At 46.5% G+C, this 15,000-nt stretch overlaps 1 protein-coding gene across 2 annotated transcripts in view; it reads right to left on the minus strand.

Annotated features, from left to right (window-relative positions):
• Nucleotides 1-15,000, minus strand: part of LOC144121190 (uncharacterized) — a 132,272-nt gene that overhangs the window by 63,499 nt on the left and 53,773 nt on the right. For both annotated transcript variants that reach the window (XM_077654261.1, XM_077654262.1), the window contains exon 2: nucleotides 3,047-3,314. In XM_077654261.1, the coding sequence (XP_077510387.1) occupies nucleotides 3,047-3,314 (268 nt within the window). The remainder of the gene's footprint in view (nucleotides 1-3,046; nucleotides 3,315-15,000) is intronic.

The raw sequence follows: 15,000 nt of genomic DNA on the forward strand, positions 1-15,000 counted from the left end.
AAAGCCACGGCAGCTGCGAAAGCCTCGCTACATGGCTCCTCCTGGTCATACACTTTTATGCGGTCGCCCGCCTTCCCATCGCCGCGCATATATATATGGGTGAGAGTGTACGCCTTCGCAGTGCGGCCGGGGGCCTCGCTAATGAATTCCATTTTTTGACAGGCGGCGCCGGTGGGGCCGTTATTAATGACCATGCGTGAGCGCCACGGACTCGTGACGCGTCCGGTCCCCGAGTCCGGCTCCGCGGGTCCCATTAGGACGTAATACATGGAGGCAAGGAAGCAAAGCAAGAGGTGGCCACCGAATGCGATTCGTATTTCGATCGTCGCTTTCGTGCTTTTTTTTCCCCCACTGCCTCTTTTTTTCTCCTCGTTGGAGGTTTACGCCCTGCAGATGACAAAGCGAGGCCAGAAAGTGAAGCCAGACCACCGGGATTATGTCTCTGAGCGGTCAGCAGCGAGCAATTGGAAAGCGGTAGATTGTTTGGCATCTAGGCTCCTAGGATATTCCAAGATAGAAAAAAAAGAAAGCTTTGGCGCCTTAAACAGGTGCCATTTTACGAGGCTGTCACGGACCCTCTAACTAGGCCTAACGGCCGTCTCAGGAGGGAGTGTTGCGCGGCGTGCGGCCACTCCGCAAGTCAAGATCTTGGGAGGTCGTTCCCTTCTCTCTTTCTTGACACGCCAAAGTCGGCTCCAAAGTCGGCCACAGGCTGTCACGTGGGGGCCGACTTTCCACTTCCTGTTTTTTATGCCTAGGCTTCAAAACCGTCGAGTGACGCTGCCTCCGGAGATATTTTTTTTAGTGGTGTTTTCTTCCTCTATACTTTTTTTTTGTATAGGAGGGTCACTAAAGCAAAGTTGTCTAATACTGTTGTATAACTCTATTGTTTTGTGAAACCTTGCAGATTTACAGTGTGATCGCTGTATTGGGGAGATTCTATACAGGATCGGGCATCGTCATTTGCAGTAACCGAAAGCACTCGTTCATTCGCTCATCATCATCATCAGCCTGACTACACCCACTGCAGGACAAAGGCCTCTTCCATGTCAATCCAATTAACCCTCTCTTTTGCCAGCTGCGGTCCCCGTATCCCCGCAAACTTCTTAATCACATCCGCCCACCTAACTTTCTGCCGCCCCCTGCTACACCTGCCTTCTCTTGAAATCCACTACGTTACCCTCAAGGGCCAGCGATTATCTTGCCTTCGCATTACATGCCCTACCCAAGCCCATTTCTTCCTCTTGATTTCGGCTATGATGTCATTAACCAGCGTTTGTTCCCTCACCCACTCTGCCCTCTTCCGGTCTCTTAACTTTACACCTATCATTTTCTTTCCACAGCTCGCAGCGTTGTCCTTTTCGTTAGCCCCACTCCATAGGTGAGTATCAGTAAAATGCAGCTGTTGTAACCTTTTCTCTTGAGTGAAAAGTAAATAAAATAGCTATAGTGAATCAAACTCATGCGGGCCAACGAATCAGCGTTGTCTTTGAACTTGGTACAATTTTCGTTGCCAATTTTATACCTCCCTGGGGACGCGCAAGACCCGGGGGCTTTTTTAATGCGGAAATGCACTCTTGAAATGCACTCCGGGTTTCGAAGTCCGCATGAAAAGCGCCAGGATTTCGGCTAAAGCCGTCCCGCTGGCTTCAGTTCTGGTTCGTGACAAAAAGTATGGTGCAGCCAGGAATAATGGGCTCAGTGGGTCATTAGTCAAGCATCATAACGGGCACCCAATAAGTTTACGAAAAGGAAGTTACCTCATCTCTTTCATCTTCGCAATAAGCCTTAACTCATTTTGTTGTGTGTACGCGACAAAAAGTGAGTGGCACGAGATTTGCATCGCATTCTGTTAAGTCATTAGCAGGAGGCACAGTGCTATTACCTACTGCCAAGCCAAGCGCTGAACCGCTGTCCGAAAAACGGCATAGGATAACTGCGGCGATGCGCGCCAGATTTTCACCCGCTTTTGCGTCGTCAGTGCAGAAGTTTCAGCCACGACGACGAAGTACGCTCAATTTTTATCCCAGTGAACTTGGAAGAATAGGGAAAAGACGATGGAACGTAGTATTCGACGCATACAGGAGCTTATACGGGAGAATACAGGAGCTTATATTGGGATCTGGTGGGAATGCATTCCTGCATCAGTGGTTATACAGGAGCTTATACAGGAGAATGCAGGAGCTTATATAGGCATTTTGTGGGAATGCATTCGTGCATCAGTGGTTATACAGGAGCTTATACAGGAGAATGCAGGAGCCTATATAGGCATTTGGTGGGAATGCATTCGTGCATCAGTGGTTATACAGGAGCTTATACAGGAGAATGCAGGAGCTTATATAGGCATTTGGTGGGAATGCATTCGTGCATCAGTGGTTATACAGGAGCTTATACAGGAGAATGCAGGAGCTTATATAGACATTTGGTGGGAATGCATTCGTGCATCAGTGGTATTCAGCGATCCACGTGAGCATCTTTAATTTTATTTCTTTTATTGCGAAAGCAGTGCTACAGAACATCTTCCGCCTTCCTGGAATCTGGTGTCTTAAAACGAAGCCTACAGCCCAAGCGAGGAGCTTCTACGCTCCATCTACACTCTCCAGAGGTACCACCACCTCCCCACTACCTCCTTAGCTATAGGGCTTTCCACACAAGCACCGCCACCTTCGATCCACCACAACACTCCACCCCCGCCCACCTTCCACCCCTGGAAACGCCATCCGCCACTCATCAACAAAACTGTACCCTCCAGAAGCACCTATCGCCAGACCACCCAACCGAACCCTCCACAAGGCCTCCACCACTAAGAGTCTACGCATACAACTACGCCTATATGGGAGTAGAAAGGGAGTAAACTGTCCTCTAGCGCACACCCTTTTATAAAAGGGAGTGCGCTAGAGGACAGCTTACTCCCTTTTTTACTCCTTTCTGGTTAGAGTGTGTAGTCTTTGAGCGCACGCTCATTGACCGTTTTAGAGCAGTCACGTAGTAAATTCGTCGTGGCTGTTCCCGCAGATTCCCCAGCGACTGAAAGTGTAATACTCACAAAGCCGTGTTTGTCGGAGATGTTGTTGGTGAGCTTCAGCTTGTGGAAGGAGACCACTTTCTGCATCCACTGCTCCCCCGTCGCAGGTGAGTCCGGGTGGATGTACATCCGTTTGGGCATCTCGGGGTCCGCCTTGCCCGCCACCACCCACCGCCGGTTCTGGAACTTGTACCGGCAGTCATCGGCGGCAACGATGTCCATCAGCATGATGTACTTGGCCTTCTTGTCAAGACCCGTCACTCGGACCTTGTAGGCGGGGAACATCCGCCTGCACAAACAAATCGAGGGACACGGTGTGAGGAGAAACAGTGCTTTAATGTTTCATTATTAACGCGGTGTCGTTTATAATTCACAGAGTATATACCAGGCGTTTCAGCGAACACCGTTTAAAAAATTTTCAAAAATAGATTTTTTGGGGTAAAAATAATGTTTTTTTTTCGGCATAGTATCTATTACCAGTGCTGGCGGACACCACAAAGCCGGTGAATCGTCTTAAGTAGCAAGATGGTTAACTAATTTTTAATAATTAGCTTTAAACTAGTAGAATTAGGCGCCTAGTTGCAATTAGAGGTTTGTACCTGGTCGTTAGTAATAGCCATATCAGTTTTTAGGATTCCGAAAACGCGATTACCCTTGGCGCTGTGGCTCGTCAAAATTTGGCTTTTTCGACTAGTTACGTGCACTGGAGGGGGTTGCTTTGCCTGCATGCCATCGAAAGCGCATGTATTTCCGCACGATGCAGCCAAATTTCACCGGCTTTCCAGTGTCCGCCAACGCTGGTAACACTATGCCGCAAAAGCCACATTTTTGCCCCAAGAAGCCTATTTTTGAAAAATTTTTGAAAGTCTTTCCCTGAAATACTCCGTATATTTATATACTGCCTTAGAGGGCGGATTTCTGCTCATCGCAATGGTCGTACATTCAGAACACGCAGATGACGATCGGTCGCTCACGTCTGCTGGCTCTCCGCATCGCAGCTTCTTGGACGTACAAGAAGTTAAATTCCCGACATACATAGCTGCGGCAATCCAGCAATCTGATTGGCTCAAACCTCGGAGTTTAGCCCACTGTTACGTCGAGTGCGGCATTCAAGAGAAGTGCCCATGCAGTACTTAAAACACAGGAAAAGAATCTCGCATGGTGCCAGTGTTATAGCCAGGGGTTGGACTTTTAGGTTTGAACAAAAAAAAAAAAAAAGAAAGCCGATAAAATGTACGGCGAATTAAAATTTTGAAATTCGGTTTTAACTGAAAAAGGTCAGTATCCCTGACATGCACACCGCATCTAGCTGGCTATTGAACAGGAGCTAAACACAGTCAAAGGAGAAATTAACAAAGTACGGAAGCCAGGCTAGTGGTAAGCCAGGCTAGTGGTAAGACGTTGATACCACTGTATTAGCACAGTTGTGTGCTTCGACGCATTGTCAGCTACTTTACACCTGTGCATACCGGGCGGCTCCGTCTCCTCGCCGTCTAACGAAGCACTGTTCGCTGTCATCACAAAGTTATGGCTTTTATTTGGCCGATTAAGTTTTTCTGTGCAGCACGCAACCGCTCTAAGTCTGACCATTTCTGCGTTCATTACAGGTAAATAAACTGCTCGTGCTGACAAAAAGGCCTTGATAAACTATAAATTACTTTTGACCACACAGGAATACCACGTTCAATCACCGAAAACCGCCCGATTATTGACATGGCGGTGGTGCAAACGTTTTACTGACACGGTTAAAAGCGAGGGGTTGACGTGGTCGGTGTCCCTATAGTCCGCGAGTCCGTTGGCTGATGCTGACAGCGGTTTTATGCCGACCGGTAGGAAGTAATATTCGCCGGAAAAAAACGCAAACTGCGTTTGATAGTATACCGAAATAATTCCACCAAATTTTCACAATATAAAAACTGAAAACTCCAAATACTAGAACTCACAGCTCACCGCAGAGGTTTTGGTGGCACCACAATCTGCTGACTTCAGGAAACTGGTCACAGTACAAACCTGGCTGTGATTCGGAGTACCGTAACTGGTATGATTTAGAACTTCTGCTCGGTTGACGGTTTCGGTTGATGAATACAACTAAATTGAAAGAAGTCCACCGAAAAGCGGACAAAAATGTAAGTTTCACGGCCACTTCTGAAAACAATAAACGGAAAACTAAAACTATAAGGCGAAACAATAATCGCAGAAGACTTAAATATGAATAAAGAAAGGGAATTAGACTGCGAAGAACATCCACGAACATTTCAGAAAAGGAAATTCAGTTTTTGCAGGAAGGCGACCCGCCGCGGTGGCTTAGTGGTTAGGGCGCTCGACTACTGATCCGGAGTTGCCGGGTTCGAACCCGACCGCGGCGGCGGCTGCGTTTTTATGGAGGAAAAACGCTAAGGCGCCCGTGTGCTGTGCGATGTGAGTGCACGTTAAAGATCCCCAGGTGGTCGAAATTATGCCGGAGCCCTCCACTACGGCACCTATTTCTCTTCTTTCACTCCCTCCTTCATCCCTTCCCTTACGGCGCGGTTCAGGTGTCCAACGATTTATGAGACAGATACTGCGCCATTTCCTTTCCCCCCAAAAAACCAATTATTTGCAGGAAGGCAACCCGGAACAATATCGCACTTCCCAAAATAAAGCCCCATTTCTCTTATTTTCTTTTGTTATGTGATTCCTCTCCCCCCCCCCCCCTAATCTTTTGTAGCAACATGCATAAAAAGCCCGGATGGATTCTAATAAACAGTAAGTTTGCGCTTCGTTCTGTACATTTCCTGTCGTTCCTGTCGCCAAGGTTGTATGTTTTAGAGATGGTCAGTCAAATAAAATGCGATGTCTGGCCTCGCCCGCTAAAGACAACGAAGTTTTCGAATTTCGTGCGCCTCTATGATGGAAAGCGTCTGGGCGTGTTCGGTAAAAATGCAAAACGTTCACTAGAACCAAGAGGATTGCGCATATTCGATCATACGCAAACGCGAGTTGTCCATCCCTCCTACATTTCTTTCCTCTCCCTGTCCTTTTATTCCCGCTAGCCGCAAGTCAGGTGCTTCAGGTTTCGATGGCAGATGCCACGGCTGGCAACATCTTTTCCTTACATTGTTATTTTGTGAATAAATAGCCGCTAACAACTACTCACAAGCAAAAACGCAGGCCTTTGTAGGGTGGCGCCACCTCGTGCAGACAGCACAAAGTAATATTCCCACGGTAGTGCTATTCGCGCTAAACCTGCTGCTGCCGCCGATAAATGGCGCAAGTGGTTAAGGGGACGCTAAGGACAAATTGAAGTTGCCCTGTGTTGATAGAACACGGAACCCTAAACCTAAAACGGAATTTTTATAAGCTATATAAGATATGAAAAAAAGTAGGTACAAAGTCGCCATCAGCGGCCAATTTCAATACTAAACTGTGTGTTTCGAAATAACAATTCCCGCAGCCACCGGAAGCTATTTAGTTGAGAAAGGCGGCAACAAGTTCTTCCCGGTGTAGACGTCGCAAGTTTGAATCGAGGGCGGGAAAAGTTTTGTTCAAATTTGTCAACCGCAGACGCGTATTTTGCTGTCGGACAAATGTAAACACAGCCGGAAAGAGACAGAAAATGAATTTTAACAGAGAAGAAATAATTGAATGGAGTTTCCCTCAATACGCACGTTTTCAACGACCATATTAACGAATAAAGAAATTGATAACCTGATTTCGAGGGACCGTAGGAATTGCAGCGTGATTTCAGAGGTCAAGGCAAGCTGATCACATCAGCACTGTTCATAAACGTCGAGACAAAACGACTGCAGATTCTACCGAAGGCTGCGGTTTTGTGCGCAAAATGTTTAGAATGTCGATTCAGTCGATAAGTGCCAGCAGTAGACATATCAGCGGCCTGATAAACGTCAGAGCAGCAGGTTTTTTTTTTTCATCCCTGTGAAGGCTGCGCTAGGTGCAGTTAGAATGATGAGTAAAATCTAGCACTGGTCGTTAATTGGCAGGCAACAACGTCGCTTGCCGCAAAGGATTGAAGACAGTGTCAAGGAAGGAACGAAGTCAAAACAGTTGCAGTGGCTTTGCTCGAGCTTAAATGATATTTTTGCAGGTTGGTCATATGTTTAGGAGAATCCCCCAAGGTGGAGTAGATTTGTAATAAGGGAGTAATTACTCACTGGCATCCACCCGAGCGCAGCCATACGGCTACAAAGAAAAGCTTTACAGCTTCACACAGAAGCTTCGTAGTTGAAGAAATATTCGTCCTGGTCAAGGGTTCGAACCCGGGACCACTGCTTCACCAGTCAACAATACATTGACGAAAAAGTAGACGAGAAATACAACTTAGTAAGTGATCACCGCACAGTGCAAAACACAACTCTGACAAAGATCCCCGCCGCGGTGGCTCAGTGGTTGGGGCGCTCGACTACTGATCCGGAGTTCCCGGGTTCGAACCCGACCGCGGCGGCTGCGTTTTTATGGAGGAAAAACGCTAAGGCGTCCGTGTGCTGTGTGATGTCAGTGCACGTTAAAGATCCCCAGGTGGTCGAAATTATTCCGGAGCCCTCCACTACGGCGCCTCTCTCTTCCTTTCTTCTTTCACCCCCTCATTTAGCCTTCCCTTACGGCGCGGTTCAGGTGTCCAACGATATATGAGACAGATACTGCGCCATTTCCTTTCCCCAAAAAACCAATTATTATTATTATTATTATAAAGAAGAGCCTTGGGGCATGGAACAAACAGTCACACACACGAGTACACATGCAGGGGTCGTGTCGCAGAGAGGCACCCTCAGGCGACTTCGTTTCTTTTTTTCGTTGTTGTTGTTGGAACCAAGTATGGAAGGGCGTTATCTTTTGAGATTACTGCACGATGGTAGCGCACAGAGTTGACATATCAAGGCCACTCTCATGCTGAAGGCGGTATCTACGGCTTCCCCGTTGCACACAGAACAGGAACAAAAAAGGTTTCACCTCTTCGCTTAAATATTAAGTCTCGCACGCAGAGTGATCCAGTGACCTCCGCCAGTCTTTCCGAATTCACAGCAGTTGAGAACAACTTCCGCATCAAGCAACCGTTACATGACTGAAGCGGAAGTAAATCAAAATCATGGAAGACGGCAGGTAAGAGGTAAGGTTCGATAAATGTCGCCGCAGGAAAGAACTAAGGCAGTTGCTGAAGATCGCGAGAGCAGTAAATATCTCGCCGATGTACTCGGAGGGATGTGCACGCATTTCTGCCGCAGGGTCTGTGCATGTGGCTTAGGGCGTATATAGGGTAAGAACGTGGGCGATGTATTGGTGAATAGGCTGCGCGATACACACGGTAGATACACGTTAGGCGTACAGGTGTTGTGTGTTTTAGAGCGCAGCTCTTTTATGCGCCCGTCCTTCTATTCCAAGTCGTAGTCGTCGGCGTATTCGGCGTAACGCTTCACCTGCCAACCGTGGCAGGTAGTAGCAGGGCGAAACGCCACGGAGAGAGCGGAGGAATGGACAGCCGGAAGGTGGAAGGTGCCCCGGGGAGATCCCAAAGGGCGGTAACTAGATAAGCACAATGCTCTTCTGAAGGGCTGAGCTAAAATTTCGCATTAGCGGCTGCCGTAATCATTATCTGTCAGTTTTTCAGTTCCGCTCTTTCTACACACGCAGTCACAGTTTATTCCGTTATGACACCTTTTTGAGTGCAGTGATTTGTATCATGTGGCAAGGCCAAGAATTGAATGCACGTACACCGCGTCGCACCAAAAGGGGGTTAAGAAATATTAGCACATCATTTAACCTGTCTGTTAACGGGAGCATCGCGCTTCGGTGACCATAATCGGTAATATCCAGAGGCTAACAGAGTTTTCCCAAATGCTAAGCGAAGAGGCAGGGTAACTTCAAGAGGAAAAATGGAAGAGAAGTAGTTGAAAGTTTGTGGATGGAATAATAGAGTTCTGTGCGGCAACAAGAGCAAAAATAGGTCCACGGTTTCAAATTAGGACAGTTATGTCTATAGCTTCATTGACATTTTCCCAAATATTTTCGGCGTCCTTAATGAAGCAGAATTAAAAAGAATCATACAACAAAGAAACAAACCAAAGATTTTAAGCCCGCGAGAAGTCGAGGAAAGTTTGAGTACTTCACGCTACCTTTTGCACTCCCCACAACGTCACCGACAACCTAGAGCGGGAAAAAAAATGCGCAGTTCATGGCATTGTACCGCGCGTCGAGGAGTTAAGCCGCCTTTTGGCATACGGCCTGTTTCCTCCCGTTGTCCATCTCTCTGCGCTTGCTCTAATCCCCTCTCTCCCTACAGAGCATATCGCTGGCATGCAGTATACGCGGGCAATTACTCGTCCTCCATGCCAGCGCCGAAAAAGCAAAACCTACACACAGAGCAGCACGGTTCGAGTCCGCAGCCTCAGCCAAAAGCGGTTCCGGCAAAGCCGCTCAGAGAGCGCGGCGCTGCTGTGCAGAGTAGGTATACAGACGGAGTAAATCGTTCTCTCGCCGTGATCGCGGATCGCCGTCGCCGGACTGGCTTTCTGGCCCTCCGCCCTCGCCGCCACGCACATAATCCTCTGGCCCCTGTATATCCAAGCGCGTGTCTACAGGGAATCTGTACACGCGTCGTTAGCAGGGCGACCGATGGCTCTACGAGGAGCTTCGCTCAATCACGTCGCTCTCTCTATCCGCGCCGCAAGAACGAAAGCAAGCGCAAAGAAAGAAGAGAGAAGGAGGGGGAAGCCGAGACAAATAACGAATGTCGGCGAACTTCGCAATCTCCGCATTTCTTACGTTTTGTGCCCGCGGAGCGGGAACGATAGATACTTGACCTCAACGCATGCCTCCCTTTCGTGTTCGCTAGCTCGGCATGCACAATCACGGTGGTGTCTTTGCGAGAATAAAGTAAAGAAAGAGTAGATAAGATCGAAGGAAAAAGACTACAGCTGCAAAGCCCCCCTCCCTCCCCTTTATGAGACAGCTCGCGAATAATAACAAAGAGAAAGCCCGCGGCGCGGCGCGCTTTCAGAGCACATTAGCTCAAGTCGAGCGAAAACGACACGCGCGCGCGGCGTTCTCTCTTGCGTTCGGTCCCGACGGAGACCTCCTGCGGCGCCGCCGCGTTTTGCGGCGAATAAGCGCTCCGCGGAGGTACGCGCCGACCAAGCTGCGCGGAGCGGAAGTGCTGCGATAAGCACGTGTTGGAAACCGTTTTGTAAGTGAGCTCGCTGAGAGCTGTCGTCATGAAGTTTGGGTGGCGTAAAAGGACACGCCAGCTATTGAAGATTGCTTGGTTTCTAGTACAGTGTTTGGAAGAAGTAAAGCAAATGAAAACACACACGCCAGACGCGGGCAGCAAGCATAACAGCATCTCATCTTACACATACGTGCGGATGTGCGCGCGTGTGTGTATGTGCGTGTTGATGGGATTCCGGCCTCACAGTTGTCAGCTCGTCCCATCCATCTCGTATGCAAAGAGGAAGAGAGTTCCCTGTCGCCGCCTGATTTACAACAGTCCTTTCTATTTACGTTGTATATTTGCAAGCCTTGATTGCGGTCCTCAGTTCTTAAACGATTACCATGAGGACAAGTAGAGGAAAAGTGAAGTTGAGCTAATTCTTTCGTGGAAGAGACCGAGGGTGCAATTTTTCAGCAACTATACCATAACCATCGCCAGGTTTGCCGTCACAGGATCTGCAACCCTATTCAGTTACAAGGGGACTAGCCTCAAAAATGGGTCACCAACGGAAAAATTAACCCCCGATTAACATTGTTAAACTGAACGAGACGTAAGCGCGCTAGCATATTCGCTTTGCTTATATTCGTTATTATTGGTGATTGTGCTGTCGGGGTTAAATCGGAGTTAAATTTAGGGCGATCATTTTTGCTGATGAGGAGGAAATGCGAAAGCATGCGCCCTTTCGAACCCGCTTCAGTAGTAATGAAAAGACATCAAAGATCTTCGTTATATCGATGTCTTGCGTTTTATCCGGGTTTTTCGATTAATCTGAGCCTTTTGTCTCTCCCGCCTCTCCTCTACAAGACGAAAGGGGAGATTTCCTGTCAAATGCGGCAGGTGGCTCTTCCGTTAATTAATCCCCAGACAAGACGGCTTTCTCGCTAGCGAGGTACTTGGCGCTAGCGCACTAAGACAAAGCCAGAGTATCCGGCTGTAAATGGAGCCAATGATGACGAAGTGTATATGAAGACGGATGATTAAGTTCTTCGATAGAAAACCAATTTTAAGATTAGGAGTTAATAATAATAATAATAATAATAATAATAATAATAATAATAATAATAATAATAATAATAATAATAATAATAATAATAATAATAATAATAATAATAATAATAATTGGTTTTTGGGGAAGGATATGGCGAAGTATCTTGTCTCATATATCGTTGGACACGTGAACCGCGCCGAAAGGGAAGGGATAAAAGGGGGAGTGAAAGAAGAGAGGAAGAAAGAGGTGCTGTAGTGGAGGGCTCCGGAATAATTTCGACCACCTGGGGATCTTTAACGTGCGCTGACATCGCACAGCACACGGGCGCCTTAGGTAGTTCTGAAACGATATTTCGAGCATGACGACTTCGCAGGCTGGTGTCATTGATGTAAATGTGTTCCTGACGCTTCATTCACTTAGCTGTAGCTGTACGTACTTAAGTCAATCTGCTTGAGCAAAAGATCAATATTTACACTGCATATTAATTAAACTACCATATAGTTTACTGAAGAATATAGTAAAATAAAACGGCCGCACCATGATGCGGATCAATGACCATGAAAATATCCACATAAACCAATGACATTACGTTGCGGGTGCATTTCAGAAGGTTTTATCTTTCATTTTAGAGGTTGCAAGCTTGCCTTCAAGAGGTGTGATGCTGCAATAAAACGGGGTAACAAGATGACAGAGCCGACTTACTAACCGACTCAAGGCTCGGCGCTCTTTCTGCGTGCTGCCTGCAGCTCCGTCGTGTTTTCCGAGCTCTTCGAGCCCCCTTTCTCGCGATTATGCATGAATCGGCGCAATTCAGCCCCCTTATAAATCAAAATTACCTGGGCAACTGCCACGCGAAATTATCCAGGCACTAGAGATCGCCCTGTCTGATGGGGTTTGTGTTAATACGCTCAGTCGCCCTATTAAAGAGAGATAGCGACCACATTATCAATCAGCGACCGTCTATGTGTTTTCAACTGTATTCCTCTGACGATTTTTCATGTTAGTTGTAAAATATAAATTATGCAATGCTCTTTTTTCAGAAGATCCTTTTTTCTTCATTTTCCTTTCCTTGCTGACATAGCAGACACTTGTGGGCCGCCAAATATCCGAAATGCTCATCGCATATACTGAAACTATGGTGTAATAATAATAATAATTGGTTTTTGGGGAAAGGAAATGGCGCAGTATCTGTCTCATTTATCGTTGGACACCTGAACCGCGCCGTATGGGAAGGGATAAGGGAGTGAAAGAAGAAAGGAAGAACGAGGTGCCGTAGTGGAGGGCTCCGGATTAATTTCGACCACCTGGGGATCTTTAACGTGCACTGACATCGCACAGCACACGGGCGCCATAGCGTTTTTCCTCCATAAAAACGCAGCACCCGCGGTCGGGTTCGAACCCGGGAACTCCGGCTCAGTAGTCGAGCGCCCTAACCACTGAGCCACCGCGGCGGGTCTAGAAAAGCAGCTAGAAATAAATTTCAGCTTCAGTTCTCTACGCATGTTCGCTAATTTACAATTGGGAAGTGCTCAACGAAATGTGTATTTGCATAGAAGGCATGGAACAGGCGAGTTCAGTCTGTCTCCGATAATGAAATAAGCACAATGGGAATTTATGGCAACGAAGACTTCCGAACTGTAACAGCTGTGATGGCACCACTTTGTCATCTAACACAGGGTGCCGCGGAGTAATTTCAGACAAACACTTAAATATTATTCTCTGTTAAAGAATATCACTTGTCTGTAATATAATATTTCAAAAGCTCAACACAACTCTACTACAAAAAGTGGACTGTGTCTACTGAAGCTTCCGTACCGAAGCTTCCAGTGAAAACGTAACAGTTTGGCTAATTTCAAATGGCTTTTAACAGACAAATTATTTGTCTATTGGATCAGTCAAAAATCTGCTAACGTGAATAGACAGACAACCTTTAGAAGTGTGGTGTGTGCGGCGAAATGGTAATGGTATCAGAAGCTATATATACAAGAGTACAGAGTTACAATGAAATTCAGTGCTTCTTGAACATACTGTATATATCAGAGTTCTCAATACATAAGCATCACTGAATTTCTTTTCGCGAGCTACGAACGCAAATACTGAAAGCAAAAGTGACGCCGCGTACAAAAGCCGTGACACCCGTGAACCTATCAGCTGCGCTTATTTGGTCGTAAACACATCCAGGTGGTTGGAAGGGACGAACCGTCCCAAAGAGTTTCAAGAAATGTGCAACGCCCACTGTTGGTCAAATGTTTAGGGGAATCCCCCAGGGTGGAGTAGTCTTCAGGGGCGTAGCCAGGTGGGTGGCTTAAGGGGCTCCAGCCCCCCTCGAAATTTTTCCGTACTGTTATGCACCGCCGACCAAAACAACCACCGGCGCTGGAAATCATGCTGGATTTTGTCTACAATGCCGTTTTCACGCTCGAAAAAACATTTCCCTGAGCGAACATTGCGAACTCGGGCTGGATTGCGTGGCTATTAACGCCCATGCACCTGGAGTCACGTAATGCAAGGAGCCCCATCCGAGCACACATTTTCAAGGGCGTTTCGATGACGAGCAGGCTCGTCGCGGCATCTCGCGGCGGCAGCGGAATCTACGGAACGCATGGATTTCAATTCCGAAACTTTATGGATATAAATTTCTCATAAACTTTGTCCTTTACATAGCGAAGCAGCAAAACCAATGCAAGTAAAAAACTCCGTTCCTTCAGGCCCATAAACGCGTAATTAGGAAAACGTATGACTATTCATTGGCCTTTAAAACCGCAGAAATTTTTGCCGTTCGTTGTAAGAGTTAGCATCATGATCAAAGTTATGATGCGAATACGAAAATTACAAGGACATCAATAGCCACTTTGACTGACCTTGCTCATTGAAAGCCAAGCCCGCACGGCGTTTCCCAACAAACACTCTCGGTTATTGGGTAGTTCAACTTGTCCCATTATGTGTGGCTTTCGTTTGTCGTTTTCTTTCCTTTTTTTAGCTACCTGCTTTTAGTTCTTTTTTGAAAAAAGCCAATACCCTTCTTTAATTTTCTGTGCGGAATGATTGTTGCCACTTTGCAGGCAGCTAAAATACCCATTTTCGTATTGATTTCTGCATTCTTCCTCTATTATTCTATTCATATGGTGCTGTCGCGACCGCAGCATGGCATACATATCACGACTTCTGCGATCATAGCTTTATTATTTAAGGATAGTCTGTCTTTATATGCGTAAAAGTTACTATCTCTCACTGCGCAACATGTTTATTTGGCTTGTTTGATATATTATATAGAGGAAACTTAAGTTGGGTATCAAGATTTATTAGAGAATCTACGTATATTTAAATATCTTCTTGCCACGTTTTGTGTATATAGATGCAGCGAACTTTGTTTCCAGCGGCGCTTTTTTGCCCTTTATCCGGCTGTATTTTCGCATTTGTGATATATTCCATTGCATATTCGCATTTATAATGTATATTTTGCAGATCTCCTGCTTTTTATATGTACTCTCTGTTGCGACTATAATTTCGGTGCAATTACAATACTCGACCTATGACAGCTGCTCCCACGCGATACATTGGAACGAAGGAAAGCGTAGCTGAGATTTTTTCCTGGCCATTGCATATGTACAAAATTCTAAACAAGGTTCTTGAATGACACAGATTTGTTAATATAGTTGCCCTTAACTTGATTATTCACATCAGGGACATGCCCTACTTTGGTTATTTCCAAATGATATAGTTCTAAAATTCATGAGAAATTTTCTTTACTTAATAAATCGACAAAAAAGTTGGAGGCATTGATAT

The sequence above is a fragment of the Amblyomma americanum genome, chromosome 2 (genome assembly GCF_052857255.1).
Source record: "Amblyomma americanum isolate KBUSLIRL-KWMA chromosome 2, ASM5285725v1, whole genome shotgun sequence".
Taxonomy (NCBI): domain Eukaryota; kingdom Metazoa; phylum Arthropoda; class Arachnida; order Ixodida; family Ixodidae; genus Amblyomma; species Amblyomma americanum.